The sequence below is a fragment of the Ursus maritimus genome, unplaced genomic scaffold, assembly GCF_017311325.1.
Source record: "Ursus maritimus isolate PB19 unplaced genomic scaffold, ASM1731132v1 scaffold_26, whole genome shotgun sequence".
Lineage (NCBI taxonomy): Eukaryota > Metazoa > Chordata > Mammalia > Carnivora > Ursidae > Ursus > Ursus maritimus.
The window spans coordinates 22,985,067-23,008,723 of record NW_024425119.1 but is presented as its reverse complement, the minus strand read 5'-3'; the positions used below and the strand labels follow the sequence as shown (position 1 = coordinate 23,008,723).

The following is a 23,657-nucleotide window of genomic DNA, read 5'->3' as shown; positions in this document are numbered from 1 at the left end:
AATGTACTATCTTAACACCTGAAATCATTAATGTAACTCTAGGGATGTCCCTGATTCCTACTTGTTGGTCCGATTGTTCCCACCAGTTGGTCCAATAGTATGGAAAAAAAGAAGACACGTTATTTTCCAACTAAGGGCCATGAGTTCCTCCCATTTCACTAACTTAACTGACCAATCAAAGAGGCAAAATAAACTTTTCCATACAATTAGGTGTTAGCACTCTACTGTATGCTGGTGAATAGAGACTCGTCCTTCCTGCCTCCCGATTATGACAACAATGTCATCCTCATGTCTGAAGGAGAAACCACAGCTTTTGCCTCCACCATCCTAGGAATTCCAGGCATGACAATAGGTTTACAACATGAATAAGTGAAACAGCCGGTCTTCTTAGCAGAGCCTTAAATGACACCTCACAGGCATTAGATGCATTCAGCCCAGAATTAAGTGTAGCCAGAGCGGGACTTCCCCAGAACTGGGCTACTATTGACTATCTATAATTGCTACATCATTTGGGGTGTGAGGAATTTGCTCACATGTATTGTTTTAACATAACAGACAACTCCCACAAGGTGTCCCATTTAATAGAGGACATATGTGATCAATTGAGTAAGATCAGGATGTCCATCGGTCCATTTAACCGATTTGGTGATTGGGGATCTTATCTAAGGGATGTGATCATATTTGGGGGCCTAATACTTGTTTTATGCTATCCTTTAGCATGTGCTGATGCATGTACCTGTTTGCTGCCCATCATGACCCTCTAGAGCCATACCACAAGCCCCTGGACCGACCCCTGGATGGATTCTACTGCCACACAGCCTGCAGCCCCATTTCAGTGGGAAGCAGCCAAAGCCGTCATCATCCCATTTCCTAAGGGCAATTAGGGTTACTATTGCAGGGGGAGGAATGAGTAAGGGACAGGGCAGGCTAGGTAGGGAGAGATAGGTAGGGGGCTATGTGATCAGGCTCACAGAAATCCCAGAAATTAGGCTGAGGCCTAATGAAACCAGAGATAAGGGAACATAACCAGACCACCTGGTTTGTCTTAAACATGAAAGATGAGATATTCAAAGGAGAAGTAATCATGGTTCTATCAGTGGTGACATCAAGAAGATTGAAGTTCCCTGGTCAGTTTTCTATAAAAGACTGACCAGAAAAGCCTTCTGTGGCAACCCGCTCAGGACTCATCTCACTGTAGAGAGCCTTCGTTCTGTTCTCATCTTCCCTTAATAAACTACCACTTCACCCTTTTGTTTCTGTGAGAGTCATTCTTGGACTCTGACTCTGCTGGACAAGAACCCTCTCATCCTGTAACATCAAAAGAATCCTTGGGAAGTCATTGACAGGCATGCTCTAGAATTTACATATTAATTCAGTCAGGTCTATTGCCCCATCATGCATGCTCTTTTCTCTTACCATGCTTTATTTTCTCATAAAATTTACTACTTGCTACTTGATTTTTAAAAAATAACACTCTATGGAGATATAATTCATGTATCATACGATTCACCATTTAAAGGGTATTGTTTTTCGTATACTCACAGAGTGGTGCAACCATTACCACAATCCAATTTTAGAACATTTTAATCACCCCAAAAAGAAACCCTGTACCCATTAGCAATCACTCCTCATTACCCCCTTTCCCTAGATTGGCAACGACCATCCCTTTTCTGTCTCGGTGAATCTTTGTATTCTAGACATTTCAGAAAAATGGAATCATACAATATGTGGTCATTTGTGACTGTCTTATTTCATTTCATGTAATGTTTTCAAGGCTAATTCATGTATGTAAGCATGTATCAGTATTTCATTTCTTTTATTGCTAAATAATATTTCATTGTATAAACCCATTCATAAGTGCATGAACATTTTGCTATCTGACTTAATGTTTATTTTCTGTTTCCCACACTAAAATATGAATTCTATGAGCATAAGAACATTTTTTTCCCACTTTATGCCTAGAATCTTGCCCAGAATCTGACATGTAAAGAGATCAATACATTTGTTGAATGATTTAATCATTCATTCACCTAACCACCACTGCTAAGTACCCCCTACACACATTTGTGCTCAGCATTGGGACCTGCCTTCAAGAATCTCATAATCCAATGACGTACCTTCCGTGCAAACAAATAATTAAAAGAAAATGGATTTTAATAAAGGGTATGGACAAAGCACAGCATACAGCCAAAAGGTTCAGGTTTGCTTGAGAGACTCAGCGAGGACTTCCTAGCAAAGATCTAGAATGTAAATCTAAAATGATTTACAAAAACAGAACGTTGCCAGAATGAGCCATCAACCAGGAGGGTATTTAAGGGTATTTAAGCAAAGCCCGGGAGCCTAACCTGGAAAAGTAGCAGCGCTGGAACTCCTGTGAAGTGGGGAGGCATCCCACAGAGGATGAACTGGGCCCAGGCAATGTTCAAATCAGAACGAATTCTATATGCTCAAAGGATTAAGGATTATTTTTCCAGATCCAAAAGAACCTGGCAAAAACCCGAGGATGGGCTGTGGAACTGAAACAAAGAGTGGCAGAAAGAGAAACTGGCAAACTTTTAAAAACCAGACACATGTTCTTTCCATTAAAAAATACGTTTAAAATGTTCTGCTTTCGATGATGAGAATCCGCTGTATAATTTTGAACAGGACGTGCGCGAAAGTTACTTCGGGGATAGTGGGAAGTGAGGCGGGCAGGCAGCAGACTAAGAGAAAGGAGTGGCGATCATAATCGTTTCCTCCTTCTCCTTGGCATCGCGGCACTCGCCGTCAGTAACTGAGGGGTAACGTGTGGAAACGTGTTGGGAAACACTGGCACCACCCAGGAGTGAGTGGTGGGGGAGGCTAGCACGGGCGCTGGGTCTGACTCGGTGCTGGGAGAGACTCTACCCTCTGGGGGCGGTCTGGGGGAAACACAGCCTCAAGACTCTTCCTGCTGATGCAATCTGCCAGAGAGCCCGCGATCTCCGCTGCGAGAGGGCCGGGCTGCACTCCCGCCCGCCACGTGTACCAGCCGCCACGCGGGCCGCTTCCCCGGGCATTCATTCCCGCCGCCGCCGCGCGCCGCAGCCGTCCGCCCGCGCACCCCACGAGGGCCTGGGACGCACCGGCCTTGCCTTGCGCGCAGTTGCGGCGCTCCCCACGGCCCACCGAACCATGAAGGTAACTGCTTACGATTTGGGCTGTGTTTTACAAAAACGTGTGTATGGATCGAGCCTGCGATGCCTCAGAGACACGGCTGGCAGAAAGGGAACGGAAGAAAGACTACCGTGGTGTGTTTCCACGCAGACGTTTTTCGTACCTTCTTTGTCGCTCATCGTTGGTCGGGACCTTCCATTCTTTTCTTTTCAAACTTGCTCACAGGATGTGCCTCCTCAGGCTTTTTCACAACTGCATTTGTGAGCGGAGATGAAAGGCTGCTCGCAGCTCCCTCCCCTACCTGTTTTGAAGTTTGAAAAGGAAGAGGAAGCTTTTTTCAATTGCTAAGATGCACAGGCGGTGGGGGATTTGGGGGGAAGAGGTCTTGGGGGTGTTTCTGCCTGAAAACAGGGGTTTCCTGGTGGGTGTGTGGAATGAAGGAGGGAGGTGAAGAGCCAGGGGATGAGAGGGAAAACTGCCTCAGCGCTATTAAAAGCAGAAAGCTAGTCTTTTGCTTGTGGGAATTAAAAGCTTCTACCCTTTGCAAGTCATATTAGCCTAAGGGCATTCTTTTATTAAACTGAGGGAGCCGCCCTAATGGTTTTCATTCTTATGCTAATCAAGGATAATTAGCCTAGCTGCCTATTACCTCCAATGGTTTAGGTGTAGGAAAGACGCTGGTGTCTTCCTCTTCTTACAGCCTTGGAAAACTGCAATGACATTAAAAACTGAAGAGCAGCTTTTTAAAAGGAAAGTGAAGGATGAGCAGGTAGCCCTGTCACCTAAATATCATGGGAGGGGGCGCCTGGGTGGCTCAGTCGGTCAAGCGTCTGCCTTCCGCTCAGGTCGTAATCCCAGGATCGGGGATCGAGGCCTGCAATGGGCTCCCTGCTCAACTGGGAGCCTGCTTCTCCCTCCGCCCCTCACCCAGGCTCGTGCTCTCTCTCAAATAAGTGAATAAAAAATACCTTGGAAAGAAGAGATATGCAGCCTGAACTTTTGGGAGAAATCAGCCCATGTTTCAGCATTTTGAAGGAGGGAGATTGAAGGATGGTTCTCAACTGCACGTACTTACCCACAAGCCATCCCAATCTACAATTCCACTTACAAGAAATAATGTGTAAATGGTGTCTCTTTCACCAAACAAAAATTTCTGCTAAGATAATCGGGAACTGAGTAGAAGCGCTGTTCCTTGTTAAAATGAGATCATGCAAGTGTGCTGCAGTGAAAAATCTAGCAGCCTTTCCTTCCATAGTCACATGTTCTATTTCTGCCCTGCTCGTTCCTGTCTAATTTCAACTGAAAAATACACTTTGATCACCTATAGGGTTAGTGAGTAAAAGGAGAAAATTAGGAGAATAAACACTTCCTATCCCAGGTTTCCCTGTGCTACGTGGAGTTGTAGTTTTTACGCATTTTTGTAAATTCATGGATGCTTTAACATGAGTCCCAAAACCCCTGTCCCTTCTACAAGGTACTTTTATAACACAGGGAACCAGAAGATATCTTCAAGTCGTCTCATATCTCTTTTCTGATATTTTACTGACATTGGGAAAGAAAAGATTGTTTTCTAGGTATGATCTAAGAAGTACATGAGGTTCCTTTAAGTTTGTTGTTTTTACCAAAAATTTCTACTTTCCTCTCGCCTTTTTTTTTTTTTTTTTAATGTTACTTGCACATGGCACCAAGATAGGCTCTGATCTTGGCACATGTTCCAGACATGGCTCCCTTCCCTGGGAGCTTCTATTTTAAGATGGACACGTACAGCATGTGCAACTGAGTAAAGAAAACTAGCATATACATTGAATGGAATGTGCATAAGAAGAGTAGTGCCTATTATGATTGACTGAATTAAGGTGGAGATTTGAAAGAGTTGTATATCTAAAGAGATAGAGACAAGAGAAGTCATTGTCAGGGATGTATAGTTAAGTGAAGGAAGCCAGAGGGTTTGACTGGCAGCAAGAGTAGAGAGGGCTGTTTGTGTGTGTGCAGAGGGTAGGACCTGGGGCCTGGCAGGGAGGGGAGTTTACTTTCCAGACACAGGATGTGGCCCAGGCAAGGCTCGGGGATGCATACATAGCTAGTGCAGCAGGCCTAACAAAAGGGCATTGGTAGAAACTGGTGGTGAAAAAAAAGGGAAAAAGGGAGGAAAAAAAGAGAAGACAAGAATTTAATTTGGGCTTATATTTTATTTAGTGAGTTTCCATAATAAATCATTTCATTTGATTTTAGAACTACAGAGAGAAAGGAAGGAAAGAACATTTTCCATTTGTATATGAGAATTTCTCTTGCCCAATCAGCTCACTGAACCCTGAGAAGGTCCAATGATTTGAAATGGGTTTAAAACCTTACAAAAGAAAGTTGAAAGCAGTCATTTGATTATTACAGAGATTTATGCTAAGAATGAAAAACAAGTTGCGGTTTCCTTCAGTAGCTGTGTGTTTTTCCAATGTTTTCATAATTTTAGATTTTATCCCTTATTTCAGGTCAGGACTTTTAGTTCTGTAGGGGATGAAAAATAATTCTCCCTCTACCCTTTGAGGTTCTTGGCTGAGACCCCCTTGTAATAAAACACAGATTAACAGGAGAAAAACAAAAACAATGTTTAATAACATGTGTACCTCCTGTATACATAGGAGATATCCAGGAAAAGTAACTCCCCAAAATGGCCCAAGCTACCACCTTAAATATCATCTTCAGCTAAAGACAAAGGAAAGAGGCTGGGAGGTGTGGTGAGAGGGGGAGCCAGGCTGGAAAGTTTTCAGGCTGAGCGCAATAAGGGTAGGTTGCAGATTTAATCAGTACTCTCCCCATTGGTAAGTGTTTTGACACTTAGTTATCCTTCTCTTCAGAGAAGAGACACCCTGTACAGAGGTGGGAGTCGCCCTGAAAAATGGAGATGTCCCTTATAAATGTAAATTTGCCTCAGAAAAATGCAACTCCCACTCTGTTTTCAGAGATTGTCCTGTGTCTGACATCTTTCAAAAATAACCAGTCCAATATAATTATTATGCCAAAGAGGCATATTTTTGGCGTGGCATATTCTACTCCCCTTAAACATCTTATTTCTAATATCAAGATATAAACCAGTGAAGTGAACAGTTCGATAATAGTGTTATTAACCTGAGAGGTCTGGGCTTATGAGTAACTGTTTCTGTGCGTCAGTGAAAACTTGTTTCTAAACTGGCCATCTTGAGTGTTTGGGTTGGTTATATCTTTTGGGGTTTCACCTTGTCCGCTTTTTCAAATGACTTCACTGGATGTAGGAAGACAGAAATTAAGAGCTTTCTCTTTTTCCCTTTAGACTTGGCAACCACAATTCCTATAAATAATAGATGCCACCGTAGGGAAACCCAGTGGAATGAATGTTCACCCTTATGCCTAAGGGGATTTGGTTATCATATGATGGAGAGAATCTAGGAACTTCCACGATAGGCATTATTATCCCAGGCATGCTCTCCTTTGTATATGGTACCATCATTCTTTCTGAGCACAGGAGGAAACTGTCTGGTCTGTTACCTTTGCAGTTGTAAATGTGGGCAGTCTTCGTTGCAACTTTATTCCCTCAACAGCTGTCCAAATGCTCTAAACATTTAACATAACATGGTAAGCATTCCAACTGATAGGCTTTCCTGCGTGTTTGTAGCCCATTTGGTAATGCATGTCAGTGCCCCTTCAACTAACGCCTTCGACATTGGATTCTGCATAAATCAACTGAGGCATAAATGTGAGGTGCAACTCAGGTTTTTTAAGTGTTTCAAAATTAAGCACTCGGGATACTCTATTTACAAATACTACTTTGCAAATATTTGCAAACATTTTAATCCTAAGATCTGGTCTGATTCACCACGGCAATGGTGAATGCAAAGCCAAAAGATAACACCAGGGTTCAAGTGCGAATTGCACCTGTGCTTCTGATTAGTTCTCTCAAGTCCACAAGCTGAAGATATTACCTCTAGAAATTGAGTATTTTTATTTTAAAAATAACTTAGAAATTAAATCACCATATTAATGCAGCATAGCCCATCACATAAACATTTTTCTCTTGTCATACTGGCTGTACCTTTTTGGTGAGAAAAGCTATTTTGCAAAAATACTTCTCTTGTGTTTGGTGATTAATGGGAGAGAGAAAAATCTTAAAAGAGCTATTCATGCTCCAAAAATGCAGGAAAAAAGTCAAAGAGAGGAAAAAGGGAAGACAAGTTAAAAAAAAAAATAGAGGAAATTATATTACCACAAGCAATAATCCAGAGAAGTTGTAGTGAAAAACACATGATTCTTTGTCATGGAAAAATTGTCAAATACTTGTAAAACCCAACTAGTTCCCTTAACACTTGTCATTTTGTTCAGCTAAAAAGAACCAATTTATTAATTCTTTATTTTGATATGTAGATCTGAATATTTGATCAATTGCATTTATAGCCTAACCTAATCCGGGAAATGCTTTTACTATTTTAACTGTTTGCCGTAGAAAGTGCTAAGAAGCCTAGGATGTAATTAGAACGTTCGAATCCTGTCTGGCTCCTTATAAGTCTAGACAGAAGGAGCACCTGTTGGGATGTTCTAGGCCAAACATGCCACAGATATCTCTTACGTGACCAGCAAAGATCTCAACAAAGTTTGGGCATGAGGCCAAGGTTGGATTTGCACAGAGTGATCGCTCTGCAGCTGTTAGCATTCCACCGCTACATTTAAGGGTGAATTTGCTGAGTACATTTTATTTTAGCTGATTCGGATTCATAGTTATATTGTTTTGATTTTAGTACTAGATGTTAGTTCAGGAATCTGAAATCACAGTAAATGTTAATTTGAATGTTGATGATAAAAAGTAGAGTTAAAATGAAGCTATAACGTTTACGCTGGAAGCATACGGCATCCCTCAGGGATTCCGTGGGTTTCAACGTTGTGAATGTTATGTATATTTGCAAGGTTAGTGCTGGTGTTTATAGAAGAAATACATCCAAGCTTGAAGGAGGACTTCTTTGCCAAACCAAGATAAGGATGCTTAATATTTCTAAATGCCATATAAATTACATAACATTGAATTGTAACCTCAAAACGTGTATGTTTTGCATGCAGCTATTATTAACCTCATTTTACAGACAAGGAAAATAAAGATCAGAATACTAGAATTGCTTAAGATCACAAATAGCAGAGCATAATAGAAACTAGATACTTTGAGTCCTAGTCCAGTGCGCTATCCACTTTACCAGTGCTTCTAGGGTCTCTTCTGTCTGATGTCATGTTGGAAATCTTATGAGAAGTATAAACAATCTCTCCAGCAAAATGTACACACACGCATAGGCATACAATTTTGTATCTCAGTTATTTGTTATTGAAACCGGGACAGTAGAGTCCATATAGCATGGGAAACTGATGGAAAACACTGAAATGATCTAGTTATTAAAAGCAGTAGAGACCTATTGGCTCTTGCCTCTGTAATCAGCTGAGGTATGAAAATATATAAAAGATCCGTGCTATCCTTTGAATATTGAAAAACCCCAAATAATCACCTGCCTTTAGCTCAAACAGAAAGGCAGTCTGCTTGTTTATTAGCAGCATGTGAACTATCAGTTTCTTCTTTATGTTTATTTCATAAAGATCTAAGGTGTATAGTGTAGGAGAGGAATAAAAACTGTTTTCCGATACCCTCTTAGGATCTGTCCCTGGGGCGGTGCAAATTAGACCTACAAAAGATAGATTAACAAGAGAAGAAAAACTTTATTAGCTCATGCAGCATACATGCACAGGAGAGAAATTCAGTGATGAGTAACACAAAAGGGTCATCAGGACTTGGCTCTTACACAGCATCTTAACGAAGATTGATAAACTTGTAGGAAAGCAACTAGGATAAAGGCACAGGTTTTAGGCTTCCAAGTGCATCAGACTGTGGGCAGGTGAATACGTTGGGGGAATCTAGGGCGGTAAGGATTGTTTGGGCAGGTCCATCTCATTGCTGACTTTCTGTCTTAATGCTGTAAAACTTTCTCAGAAGTATCTGCTTTTAGTCAGAAGGGAAACTCAAGGAAGGCTTCTTTCTGCAGCTCTTGGATCTCAATTGCTGTTAGCTCAAAGGAACCCTTATGTCAAAGGGGCATATTTTGATCCCTACACTAGTCACAGAACGGAACTTGATTTATAGAAATCTGTGCGCTAATAGCTTTGGTCTCAATCTAGTTTTGAAGTGTGTGCATGGTTGTTTGGTTAAACAGGGTTAATACATAATTTTTAAGTAGAGTTTTATAGTTTTGGGTGCCTCATTTTCCCGTTTCTTAGATATAATTCCCTACCTGTAGTGCCTGTCAAAGGAGCAGACCTACAAGGCCATGTTCCTACCAGGTGACCCCACTTCAGCCACAGCTGATTGTAGCAAGGGTGGATATTTGATCCTATGTCAACAATCTTTTACTTCTTTCTTTTTCTCTTGCCCCCCCCCCAGCCCCATTCAATGAGATATCCTGCCCTGTGGATTCTGTTTTCTCCATATCTATATGGATTTCTCTTTCACGTTGCTAATGGACTGATTTATGCTCTCGTTGCTTCTTGCTTGAATTATTTCAGGTTTCTTGACTGGTCTCAAGCTGAATTTTCCTAAGGCACTATTTTAATTCTGTCATTCCATCACTCAGAATACCTCTATGATTTCCCTATTGTCTACTGAATTGAGCGTAGTGCATGAGGTCTTTTTCTAATCTGTTCTCCCATCACTTTTCTATCTGTGCACTCCTCCAGTCATAATGGGGGTGTTGCTGTATCTCAGAATGAGCGCTTACATTTCCACATATTCGTTCCTAACCCCTTTCTCCCCATTTATGCCTCTCCCTGTCTGTGCCCTCCGGCACACCCCTCACTCTGTGGCTCACTCGCAATGTTTTGAGAACATTGACTTTTTCACAGTGAAATGAACATGGGTGGAAGGTGGAGAGGTAAGAATAGAGTTACATTTTGAAGTTAGGATATCTTATATCAGACACTTATCATACCCTGCAGTGTCTCTGCACTCACCTTTCCTCTCCTCTGGCCTGAACCTTGCACCATCGTTAGTGCTTTACAAATATAAGCTGAGTTAAATCATCTACTATTTCTAGGTTTCATAGGTCAGATTGTGTTTTTTACCTCTTCGTTTCCAAACAGCAGCTACATCTTTCCATATCTGGATTCGTTTGGAGTCAAAACTTTAACCAACTCCCAAAAGATAAAGGTTTATAAACACATAGAGAACAGTAAGTATTTATATATTTTAATGCCTGTTGCCAAACTCATTTTATATAGCTGTTATTTCCTGATTGATTTTTTACAGAATGTCAGTGGTGAAACTATGTAGATTGCAAATAGACTGTAAGCGTAAACAGATTATAAATATTTCTGGGAAAATTCATAGCAATATGAACTGAAAACCACGAAATTCTACAATAAACCCAGCACTGCCGCTCTGCTAAATCACTTCTGTTTTCATATTTCGGCAGTTTGTAACGGGAAACTCCCCCGTCATATCCCAAGGAGCTGACTTAGAATATAGAACAAAGTCACATGTCTGGGAATGTTAACCAATTCCAATACCGTTTAACATGTTTGTTGTTGTTGTTGCGAACAATGCAGTTCTTAAGCAATCTAATGAATGCATACACTGACAAACAAATCCAACAAAAGAGGCACTTAGAGGCACTGTTCATTGAATACTGGAATTTTGAAAGAAAAAATCTATTAGGTCATTTTAGGCATTTACTTCTGCCAAAGAAGGATTGTTCTTTCGAGTTTATTTTTCTAGCTTTCAGTTCTATTCCACTTAAATACTTCGACAACCAAGACTTTTCAAATCTTCTGTGGACAGTTCTGCCAGCTGGTATATTCACTGTTTAAAGTTTCCTGATAATTAACTTATTTCTTTTTCCTTCTGGTTATACACATCAACCAATTATGCTTGGCTATGCTGACTCATTTGCCATGAGTCTTTTTGCTTTTTTAAAAAAAATATCATATAACATTATGTATGTTTTCATTGCTTGGTTTTAAAGTACAATGTTATTTTTTTTAAGATTTCTTTCTTTATTTGTTTGCGAGAGAGTGCACACACCTCGAGGGGAAGAGGGGCAGAGCCTGACATGGGGCTTGATCCCAAGACCCTGAGATCATGATCTGAGGCAAAACAAAGAGTTGGACGCTCAACCAACTAAGCCACCCAGGTGCCCCATAAAGTACAATGTTATTAACTAAACTGGCATTTTCTTTTTCTTTTTTTTTCTTTTTTTTTTTTCTTTAAGATTTATTTATTTATTTACTTGACAGAGATAGAGACAGCCAGCGAGAGAGGGAACACAAGCAGGGGGAGTGGGAGAGGAAGAAGCAGGCTCATAGCGGAGGAGCCTGACGTGGGGCTCAATCCCAGAACGCCAGGATCACGCCCTGAGCCGAAGGCAGACGCTTAACCACTGTGCCACCCAGGCGCCCCGTCTTTTTCAGTAACATTAGAGCAAATACTCTATTAGTAATGTCAGTCATTCCGTGGATATGTAGGTAAAGGATGTCAATGAGTTTTATGTGCCTTTAATAATTTCATGCATGCCTCTTAACATTAACGTCATCCCTGCTCGTCAACCAGGCACCTTCCTTCCTCTTGACCAATGTTCCAAGAACATGATTTACAGTAACCCATCGGTCTACGACTTGCTGTTAAAGGACAACACTTTGAAGCTGGGAATGATGAGTCATTTGCAGCCATATGAACTTAATTACATGAGATAATTTTTTAGTATGAAATTAGTAGTTATTAGTAACCCAATTTATTTTTAATATCAGTTTAAAATATTATTTCTAATATTTAATATTTGAAATAATACAGCTCAGAGAGCAATCATTCTTTGTAGGATCACGCTATTGGTATCTTAAATTCAAGGTAAATTTATTACGTACCATAACTAATACATCATGTTACATTTATTTCTTATTTATCTGTTTAGTTGACAACAAATATGAACAACAGCAGCAAAAATTTTTTAAAAAGAACCGATATCCTTTTCAACCCTAAATCGGTTTAATTTAGCTTAAATTATCTATTTAAATTATCTATTTAAGCTAAATTAAATTGTATAATTAAACTGATTTAGGATTGAAATATTTGGTTAATATGTTAGTATATGTATGATATGTTTTAGGACTTACGCGATTCACTAGCTTAATTGATAGCCTTAAGTAATTTTGGTATAACAAGGAAAATAAGAATTCTGTCTTTTCTATTGAGGAAAAATTTTCCAGTAAACAGGAACAATATGGTCTTACTTTTAAAATAATTTAATGATCCATCCTTTGGGATAAATATAATCAAAATGTTTTACTAAAGGATGGATCATTAAATTATTTTAAAAGTAAGATCGGGGCACTGGGTGGCTTGGTTCGTTAAATGTTTGACTCTTGACAGCTTGGGCCATGATCTTGGGGTTGTGGGATCAATCCTTGCGTCGGGCTTCGTGCTCAGGGCAGACTCTGCCCAAGATTCTCTCCCTTTCTCTCTGCCCCTCCCCTCCCCACGGCACGCCTGCTTTCTCTTTCTCTCTCTCTCTCAAAATAAATAAATTAAGATCATATTTTTTCTCTATGTTTGCTGGAAATTTTATTTTATTTTATTTACATTCAATTAATTAACATATAATGTTTTAGTTTCAGAGGTGGAGTTCAGTGATTCATCAGTTGCATAGAACACCCAGTGCTCATTACATCACGTGCCCACATGAGATAGATTTAATGGTTCAACATCATTGTTAATACTTAGTTTAATTGGAAATGCCTTGTATGTACTTGTAAATATGTGAAATGATGTATGAACAAGAGTATTTATTGCAGCAATGTTTGTAATAACTAAAGATTAGAACTCACTCACGTATTTATCAGGTGTGAAAAAGAATGAGGTAAAAAAAATCAGTGGAGAGAAGAATGAGTAGGCTCTCTATGTATACAAGAGGAAAATTTAAAAAAAAAAAAGGGAAAATCTTCATGAGACTTTTCACTGTACATGTTTACATATTGTTTGATTTTTGACACCTGAGTTTATTGAAATGAAAAAGAGAAATGGAAATGCCTTACAGTGGACTTAACTTGACTCTAAAGCCATTATCAAGAAAACCTGAAATTTTGGGAAATTCAGAAATAAACCAGAACTATTGGGTAATTCACATAGTTCAGTTAAGATGAAGGATATATATATCTTGACAATATTTCAAACTGTTGTATTTAATTTTAACCAATTGAAAATGATCTATTGAGAAGGCAAGTTAAATATAATGTGTACACGTAACTTTACAGTAACTGTTATATTAAGAGTATATAAACTCTACTTTAAACTAAAATTTATATAGTAGTGACCAGCAAACAATGATTGATTCGAGTTCCATTTGGTTAAATACTTACATAGCTCTTACTAAGGCTATCAGGCTTTGTACTAGGTTAATAGGCAAATGGAAGTAATTCAAGCATTATTTTTACTCTTGAGAAATAACTATTCAGGGAGACAAATGTATAAAAAAACAAATGCAGTGAAGTATAATAGTTGCCACAGTAGAAGTCTGCGGAAGGTACAGAGGTGCGTAACAAAGATGAGTCAGAGAAATCAGGAAGGGCTTTCCAGTGGAAATGAAGTTTGAGCAGAACCGTGAAAGAAGGCCAGATGAATGAAGACATGAGTGCATCTTAGACACATGTGTTCCACTTCTGTCCAACCTCAGACTTCTGGACGTAGATTCAACCATGCATTTACTTACCATAGAAGACCAAGAGGAAACATCTGCCCAGCCTCCCTTCCAGACCACTGGTCAACACAGCCCTGAGTTGTGCATCCTCCAGGGACCGAACTGTTGGAAGTCACAACACTGGCGACCTGGCAACCAGTGAAATGCATCCTGTTACGCCTTGTTCACAGGGCCCTCATTCACCTTCACTCTCTCTTGATGCTCTGTGTTTTCTGTCTTGACTCAGCCCACACTGGAACCTCGCACCTAGATGTGTCCACAATACCCTTTGCAAGTCAATATTAGCACATTCCCCCTCACCTTCCCTAAATATATCCTGCTCGTCCCGGCCTTAGGTGAGGTCACTTCCCTACCAACCTCTAGTGGATGTCGCTCGTTTTCTCCACCTTCCTCTCTCAGAATTGGAGGGGTGCTGATCTCCTTTACTGTGCCCAGTGCTGTTTCCACGTCAGGCTCCTCCTGTAAAACCCCAAGCAAATAGAAACCCTATTTCTTCCTTGTAACTGTCATTGAAAGACAGCCTGGTCACTTTGCTCCCATTATCCGCTGAAGATTTTAGCACTTGGTTTCTGCTTCTCTCTTCCAACACAAGACTTGTTTTTCTGTATTATTTCAAGGTGCATGGATGGCGTATTTTCCTTTCTGGTATCTCAGTCCCTTTAATTTCTCATCTCCATTAACTTGCTACGTTTCCCAGATGCCACCCACACCTATGGCCATTCCCTCGACTTTTGAATCACACTAAATTACAAGTCCTGTGGGTTATTTTTGTCCAAGATACAGAAGACATTTGTACAGTTCTCTCCACTTTAGCTGCCATGTGCTCAGCTTAAGCCAATGTCTTCTCTTCGCTGAGTACGTATGTTTCTTGCTCACCCCCATCTCCTACCCCTAATCTGATCTCCATGGAGCAATGACATCATTCATCTGCTTAAAAGGATTCCTGAGCCCCTACCTGTTATGCTTTGAATAAAACTCAAAGTTTCTACTATGCTCTAGAAGTCCCCGAGGGATCTGGCTCCTCTCCCCTTTGCAGCCTCACCTTGTTACCACTGTGGCCACGGCCCCTCATCCCCCAAACTTTTTCTTCAAGGCCTTTGTACTTGCTGATCCCTCTGCTCAGGTCTTCTTCCTACTTCTCATCTAACCAGCATCTTATCGCCCTGCCAGCCTCAGACTGGATGTTGCCACCTCAGAGAGACCCTCATGACCCCCTGTGATTCCCAGTCTTTCAGAGCACTAGCTGCAATCTCCAATTATTCACTGGTGTGATTATCATTGTGATTTGGGGATTGATGTTTGTCTCTCCCACTAGATCATATATTTCTTAAGGGCAGCGAACATACTACCTTTTACTACCATGCAACTGTATGCATTCTGATGCCTGGTCCATTGTATGGCTGGTGATTGTGGTAGGCTGCATAATGGCCCCTCAAAGTTGTTCATGTCCTAATCCCCAGAAAGGAGATTTTGCAGATGTGGATAAGTTACGGGTCTTGAGATGGGGAGATTATCCTTAATTATCTGGGTGGACCCAAGTTAATCACAAGGATCTTTACAAGAGGGAGCAGGATGGTCATGGTTAGGAAGAGATGTGATAATAGCAGCAGAGGGCGGTGCGTGTGTGTGTGTGTGTGTGTGTGTGTGTGTGAGAGAGAGAGAGAGAGAGAGAGAGAGTTTTAGGTTTGCATATGCTTCACTGCTTGCTTTGAAGATGGAGGAGGAAGGGGGCATGAACCAAGGAATGTAAGTGGCTTCTATGGCTTCTAGAAGCTGGAAAAGGCCGGGAAATAGATTCTCACCCTACAGCTTCCAGAAGGAATGCAGCCCTGCTAACCTTGACTTAGAACTTGTGACCTCTGAAACTGTAAGATAATAAATTTCTCTTCTTTTGCCACAGAATTTGCAGTAATTTGTTCAGCAATAGGAAATGAATGCAGATTTTGGTACCTGGAAGTGGGGTGCTGCCGTAACAAATACCTGAAAATGTGGACAAGGTTTTGAATTGAGCACTGGGCAGAGAATGGAAGAACTTTGAGGAGCTGGTAGAAAAAGCCTGGATTGCTTTGAAATGGATTGCTGGTAAAAAATATGGAAATTAAAGGTGCTGCTGGTGAAGACTTGAAGTGCAGGACATGGTAGAGAAAAATATATAAAATCTTACTGAATACCTAAAAAGTCATAGACTATTGGTAGAAACATGGCTGTTAAAGCATTGCTAATGAGGGCTCAGAAAACATTGAGGAACGTGTTCATGGAAACCAGAGGAAAGGGGATCCTTGTTACATAGTGGAAGAAAGCTTAGTGGAATGTGTATTATATTTATGTGGAAAGCAGAACTTGTACATGATGAAGTTGGATGTGTAGTTGAGATTTTCCAAGCAATATATTGGCTTTGGTTTTTTTTTGTTTTTGTTTTTTTTAAGATTTTATTCATTTATTTGTGTGTGAGAGAGAGAGAAATCACAAGCAGGGGAGGAGGGGCAGACAAGAAGGATAGGGAGAAGCAGACTCCCTGCTAAGCAGGGACCCTCCCCGCCCCCCAGAGATCATGACCTGAGCTGAAGGCAGATGCTTCATCGACTGAGCTACCCAGATGCCCCTATCCTCTAATTTTTAAATTTTTTTCTCCTCTTGTGTCCAATTTTTTGGGTCGGGATGATTTCATCAATGTTATATTCCAACCTTTTTTTTCTAATATTTTAGCCTTCGTATTTCTAAGAGCTTTTAAAATTCTCTAATTATTCCTTTTTAAATTTTTTTAAGATTTATTTATTAGAGAGAGAGAGTGCACATGCACATATGGAGGAGGGGCAGAGGGAGAGAGAGACTTAAGCAGACTCTGTGCTGAGCACACAGCCTGATGTGGGGCTCGATCTCATGACCCTGAGATCACGACCTGAGCTGAAACCAAGAGTCAGATGCTTAACTGACTGCACCACCCAGGCACCCCTCTAACTACTCTTTTTAAAAAAATAACATCCTGTTCTTGTTTCATGGATGAAAAATCTCTATATTTCTGAGAAAATTAATTAAAATGTTTTCTTCTGCTGTCTGCATTGCCCCTCCCCCACACCCATTTTTGTTTCTGTGTTTTTCGGTGGGGGTTGGGGGAGGTTGCCTTTCATGTTAGTAGGCTTTCCTTGAATATCTGGTGACTTGTAGCAATCTATATTTAAGAACGAGGAATGAAGAATCCTATAGGAAGCTCTGTGGCATGCTTGGCCCCTTCTCTGGTTGTTTCAGTTACGTGATCACATGGAAGTGACTAGGCCGTTTTATTGGAGCACTCCCACATAGTCTTAACTCTAGGTATTTTCTGAGGGTGTTATGTAGTTTTTGCAAGAAGAATCATCCAATCTGCACAGGACTTCCTGCCAGTGTTGTACAGGCCCACCAGGGGTAGGGGCCTGGAGCTTTCATCATTTTCATCATTAAGTGGGTTTTCGCTTAATCCCCTGACAACAGTGTTTGGATTCCCTCAGACCTGGCTCTTTTGTGGTCATTTCTCTGGTTACCACACGTGCCATTTCTTGCTGGAATCTGGAAGGGGTGGTTACCCTGTGTTGCTGGGCATAGAGACCCAGAGGTAGGTGTGTGTGAGCCCCCTGTGGGTGACACAAGGTGCCGAATGAGACAGTGACCTCCACGGGGGCCCCAGTGCGGAGCACAGAGCAACAGGTACCTCCACGTTCCAAGCAGACAGGTCTGGTATACCCAAAGCTTTCCTGAACAATAGCAAAACCAATTCTGCAACCTTTAACTCCTTACTTATCTCTAATTTATATTTAAAAGAAGTCTGGAGAGGGACTCCTGGGTGGCTCAGTCAGTTAAGCATGGTCGGATCGGTGGCTCAGTAGGTTAAGCATTCCCCTCAAGTCATGATCCTGGGGTCTTGGGATCGAGTCCCACATCGGGCTCTCTGCTCAGTGGGGAGTCTGCTTCTCCCTCTTCCTCTGCCTGCTGTGCTTGCTTTCTCTTTCTCTCTCTCTCTCTCTCCCCCCCCCTTAAATAAATAAAAATCTTATAAAAAAAAAAAGAAGAAGAAAAAGAAGAAGAAGTCTGGAGATGGAGCAGGCAAGGAAGAAGAGTATTAGTTGGGAAAAAAAATTCTTGGCCAAGCAAGTGTGCTTGCCATTTCCCCTTCTTTACCCCAGAGGAGGGAAGGAGTGATTTTTCCATCTCTCCAACACAATACTCTCCAAACATTTTGTGAGGAGATTGGTAGGTTCCTTTGCCTTAAAGGTCTGGAGTGGCACCTGAAGACTCTTGAGAGCACTTGATTGGTGTTCCATGGCCTCTTGGTGTCAGGGGAAATATCGGGCTCTGACTCTCCCCTGGGACAGTCAGGGCTGGCTGTTGCTGCCTGTGATGGGAGAGTCAAGAAAGGGTTTGTCAACCCCATGAGCTTTGTGGACGTTGAAGAAAGGAGCCATATTGGAATCACCTAGACAGGACCCTGTCCAAGAAGGCTGCTTGCTGGGGCAAGGAGGGCCCAGCTGTCAGAGGCTGTGCAAGACATAATGCCAGAGCTGGGGCTGAAGGGGCATCACCAGAGGTGAGGGAGATCGTGCATCATTGCAGGAGGGAACTGTAGGGCAGAGGCCTTCTCTGGCAGTGGGGCTGAGGGAAGACGGGTGTGTGCAGAATCCGTAAATGCTCCATGATGCTTAAAAAAAAAAAACAGCATTTGAGCATTTGCCTCTGGAGGGGAAGGAATGCCAGATTATAATGGTCCCAGATAAATAAGGCCTTCCCATTTCCTCTCACTCATGGTCCAGACATCATCTGGGGGGATGCAGAAGCAGTGGCGGGGGGCTGGAGAGGAAGTAGAACAAGGAGGGGGGGAATAGGAGGCCCCATTCCCACTGGACCTGTCCATCCCGAACTTGCTGGGGGCGGTGGGGTGGGGGCCACTCCGAGAGACACCGCTTTCGGTTGCAATAGGAGGTGGAAGTTTTCTTTCAGATCAGGTTAGTCTTTGACATAGTTGGAAACAAGACTGTGATAGTAATGCTTAAGATACCTAAAAGTGACTGGAAACACAACTGGGCCAGCCTGATCAACTCATGGGGGAGGTAGATTCGGAGGTGGGTTTGAAGGGCGGGGATGAGAGAAAAAGCTCTTCCTGATTGTACTCTCTCAAGTGAATGCTGCTCATAAATGGTTGTACAGATTTTCATCAACACTCCTGGCTTCCGCTGCACCTTTTAAAATCCCTGGTGCCTCTCTTCTGAGTGTTTCTGAGATTCTGTGAGAGAAAGCAGCTTTTCATCCATATCTCCTTCTTTGGGCAGTATGGTTCCAGTTTCTACGGAGTTATTTGTCCACGATCACCTTTCTGCCTTCCAGAATGTGTTGATGTCAGTCGTTGCCGTTGCCTTGTGTCCCATTCTCTTTTCCCTGTGGATTAAGCTTTAAAAAATATTGCTGCTTCAGTGAGTTTCTGGAAAGATGTGGAGAAAGCTATGTGTTCAGTCTACCACGTTTAATTGGAATCCCAGGCATATATTTTAAGGAGAAATAATAACGTTTTCAGTGTTTCCAGTGCTACTACTTAGTTTGTCCATACAGATCACCTTGAACTCTTTCCTTTTTTCCTCCACAACGGGATTTTTTTGTCATTTTGTCATCATCAAAGAGATGAAATTTAACTCAAAATGAGTGTTGTTTCAGATAAGAATTTTAATAAGCGAATGAAGATATAACTTAGAGTTGAAATGGGGTTTGGTGACTGTAAATGGTGTTTGATTATTCTGTCTCCCATTTTACAGATGAGTGAGAAGTTTTTATATGTGTAACTATATATATTTTATATACTTTTTAATATATTTTTACATCTAGATTTATAAATTTAATAAATACTTATTCAGAGAGATACTGTATCATGCATTGATGTATAAATTATATTGGTATGTGCTAGGTAGACGGTGCTTACATGACCAGCCCCCAGTAAAGCCCTTGGGCACCGACCCTCAAAGCCCTTCCCTGGTAGACAGCATTTCCCGTGTGTTGTCTCGACTTGTTGCTGGAGGAATGACGTACGTCCCGTGTGATTCTGCTAGGAGAGGACTCTGGGACAGTGGTGCCTGGCTTCCTCTGAACTTTGTACCATGTGCCGTTCCCCTTTGCTGATTTTGCCGTGTGTTCTCTTTTATCCTATAATAATCCATAACTGTGAGCACGGAGTCCTGTGAGTCATCGGATCATCCAGCCTCTTGCAATTTTCTCACCTGCACAGTAGGGTTTATAGTAATAATCTCTACCTTACAGTGTTATGAGTGTAAAATATGTGGGGAACTAGGGCCTGGTGGAAGATGCATCTGATAGAAGGTGGTGGTTATTACGGAGTGTGCTGACTGTGCATATAAAGAACATCTTGTGTTTGTTGGTGTGTGTGCTCATGTCTTTACGTCAGGTAACACCGACCTGCAAATGAATTAACTCTCAAGTCTTTGATGACTCATTTGATGGGAACAACAGGTTCACAGGTCAGTTTATAAGGACTCCTGGTTCTTTCACTAAAGTGTGTGTGTGTGTGTGTGTGTGTGTGTGTGTGTGTGACTACCTAACAAGTATTAAATAATTTGGGACTTGTTTTTTGGTCTGAATGTGTCCCCCCTCAGAATCACATGTTGAATTGTCACTGCCAAAGGGATGGTATTAGGAGGTGGGGCCTTTGGGAGATGACTCATCCTTCATGACTACGATTAATGCCTTATCAAAGAGGCTGTAGACAGAGCCCTTGCCCCTTCCATCATGTGAGGACACTGAGAAATCTGTAACAAAAGAGGGCCCCCACCAGCCATGCTGGTACTGTGATTCTGGATTTCCAGACGTTAGAACTGTGAGAAAGAGCGGCGCCTGGGTGGCTCAGTCATTAAGCGTCTGCCTTTGGCTCAGGGCGTGATCCCAGAGTCCTGGGATCGAGCCCCACATCAGGCTCCTCCGCTGGGAGCCTGCTTCTTCCTCTCCCACTCCCCCTGCCTGTGTTCCCTCTCTTGCTGGCTGTCTCTCTCTCCGTCAAATAAATAAATAAAATCTTTAAAAAAAAAAAAAAAAGAACTGTGAGAAAGAAATTTCTGTTGTTATAAGTTTCCAGTCTGTGTATTCTGTTAGAACAGCCCAGATGGACTAAGACAGTTTTCCTTTTTTTCCCCCCTCTTCTCTTCATGCTTTCCTTTGATGTGTCCCTGGCGTCTGTACAGTAAACACACACTACATTCATGGCAGAAGGTTACAGAGGTGAGGAAGGGGCATGGAGTGGATTTAGAGAGAAACTTTGCAGGTTCTCAAGTTTTGGCTAACGGGAGCTATTAAAACAAAATGTCCCAAAGATATAACATAAATCCATTCCTTCTCCAATTATATTTCTTTTTTTTTTTTTTAAAGATTTTATTTATTTACTTGAGAGAGAAGAGAGAGCGCACAAGCAGGGGGAGCGGCAGGCAGAGGGAGAAGCAGGCTTCCCGCTGAGCAGGGAGCCCGATGCGGGTTCGATCCCAGGACCCTGGGATCATGACCTGGGCCAAAGGCAGACGCTTAACCCACTGAGCCACCCAGGCGCCCCTACAATGATATTTCTTAGAAAGTTTGTCCGTTGGCTGTCTTGAGGTGGAGGGAATGCTGCTGAATGTCTCATTAAATAATCCAAAGGTCTCTCAGGTAGGTGATATCTCTTAGGATCAAGAAAGCAAAGCACTGAGGACGCTGCCCGGCTGGGACGGAACATGCCTCAACACCACGGGCACCACACCGCGTGGCACCCACTAGGAGGAAGAGTACAAATCACAGTCGCTAAAGGCAGGATCCCAGGGGGTGTTGGCTCTTGGCTCTGTGGATCCAGACTTAGAACAGTCTCACGCTGAAAGAGCCCTCCGTCCTTGAGAACTGTCCATTCGTGCCTACCTGCGTCAAACATGATGTGGGGAGACTGGAGGCTTTCGAGTGAACACTGGCCTTCCTCCCCTTGTCTGCCATCTGCCACCTGGGCTGGGTGCAGAATCGCTCTGTTCACTGTCTGCTCCTTTTTTCCTGTGTCAGGCCCCAGAGGGCTGGAATACGCTCCCAAAAAGGTACCTTCTTCCAGTTCCTCCTGCTCCAGCCGATGCTGTACATTCCCAGGGGGATGCTATCACCTGTAACTTCTTGAATCCAGGGCCTTAAAAAGCTTCCCCATTGCCTACAAAATAAACCGTTGGCATAGATGTTCTTTAATAATCCTCACACTGCCTCCCCCAAATAATTCTCATTAATCTCCTTTATCTGCTGTTTTGCCCAACTTCCTGTGACCAAACCATGCTTCCTTTGTACTGCTGTCTGCTTTAAAGAGTTGTATGGTGATGCTGAGTTGCAGTGTAGACCTGCTACAGCCTATTTTATTTGGTCAGAAATAATTTATGACCAATAGGCTGTTATTCTGATGATTTGAAGTAGCTGGACTCACCACAACAAACCGGGTAAACATAAAACACATGTACGCTAACACTTTTAAAACTGTCTTTTTTTAATGGCAGAAGATAGACTGGTAGAGAGAAGTGTGCTTCTTTACTGTTGAGCCCGTGGTTACTCAATAGGTGATTACATTATTTTAAAGTCATAATTTCTGCATTTGCTTTGTAAGCTAATCCCATTCCTTTTTTTTTTTTTAAAAGATTTTATTTATTTATTTGACAGAGATAGAGACAGCCAGCGAGAGAGGGAACACAGGGGGAGTGGGAGAGGGAGAAGCAGGCTCCCAGCGGAGGAGCCTGATGTGGGGCTCGATCCCAGGACTCTGGGATCACACCCTGAGCCGAAGGCAGACGCTTAATGACTGCACCACCCAGGCGCCCCTAAGCTAATCCCATTCCAATGCACAACGCGAATTGCTATTTAAAAGCCATCTGTAGCAAAAGTTTGGCATATTAGAAACCTTATATCTGTTTTGTAAATTGAGACTGTCATCTACTGGGATTACTTATAGTGGGAAAAAATATTTGCCATCATCCTTGGTGAGAAAGCTTCCATACCAGTTTTTTAAAGTAGAGAAATAAGTTAACCAGACTTTTTCAGGAAGCAAATTTTAACTCACTTGAGGGCTGTACCAAATGCAAACAGTAAAGGATCTGCAGTAGAGAATTGCTCCCGTAAGCTGAAGGGAGGCTTAAAACACAGTGGACCTCCTAGTACAATGGTAGAAGTGCTGGCCACATGGAGTGGTCAGTTTGCCACGGGGATTTATGGAGCATCTGAGGTCAAACAGCCACTTCCCAGCCAGGCAGCCAGCTTCTAAAGAAGCCATGCCACAAGGTTTGGTTTATAGAAAAGTGAAGTATCGACAGATCCTTTCTTCTCTCTACAATTATAAATAATTCCAGTTTCACAGATGCCACATTTTCTCTAAATACCTTCAGATTCATATTGATGAATCTTCACTGTAATTATTAATTATAACTAACATAAATTGAGAATTCAGTGGGTGCTGGCATGGGCTTCATGTGAATTTCTCGTTCAGCCTTCGTGAATAGCACTTCCCAAATGGAGACATTGAGGTACGGAGAGGTGCAGTAACTAGACCAAGCTTGCCGCACCGCAGTCTGGCAGTGTCACTCCAGAGTCTGTGTGCTTCACTGCTGTATTGTAGGGCCTCTTTATAAGCTCGATAACCTTCTGTCAGAACGAAGGAACAACTGTGACATATTCTAGTCAATGGTTTGCAAGATGCTCTCACTACATATGTCATTTTTACCTCTATAGGGAAGGTCGCTGAAGTTCAGGGATATTAATGTGAGTTTTAGAGAC

General features: G+C 42.0%; 1 protein-coding gene across 2 annotated transcripts in view; it reads left to right on the top strand.

The window, feature by feature from the left end:
- The first annotated feature begins 2,695 nt into the window (after nucleotides 1–2,695).
- The window catches only part of BCAT1 (branched chain amino acid transaminase 1), a 99,889-nt gene continuing 78,927 nt past the window's right edge, over nucleotides 2,696–23,657 (top strand). The window contains exon 1 of one of the 2 annotated variants that reach the window (XM_008693130.2): nucleotides 2,696–3,159. In XM_008693130.2, the coding sequence (XP_008691352.1) occupies nucleotides 3,154–3,159 (6 nt within the window). In that variant the 5' untranslated portion in view covers nucleotides 2,696–3,153. The remainder of the gene's footprint in view (nucleotides 3,160–23,657) is intronic. The other variant, XM_040642252.1, reaches the window with a different exon arrangement.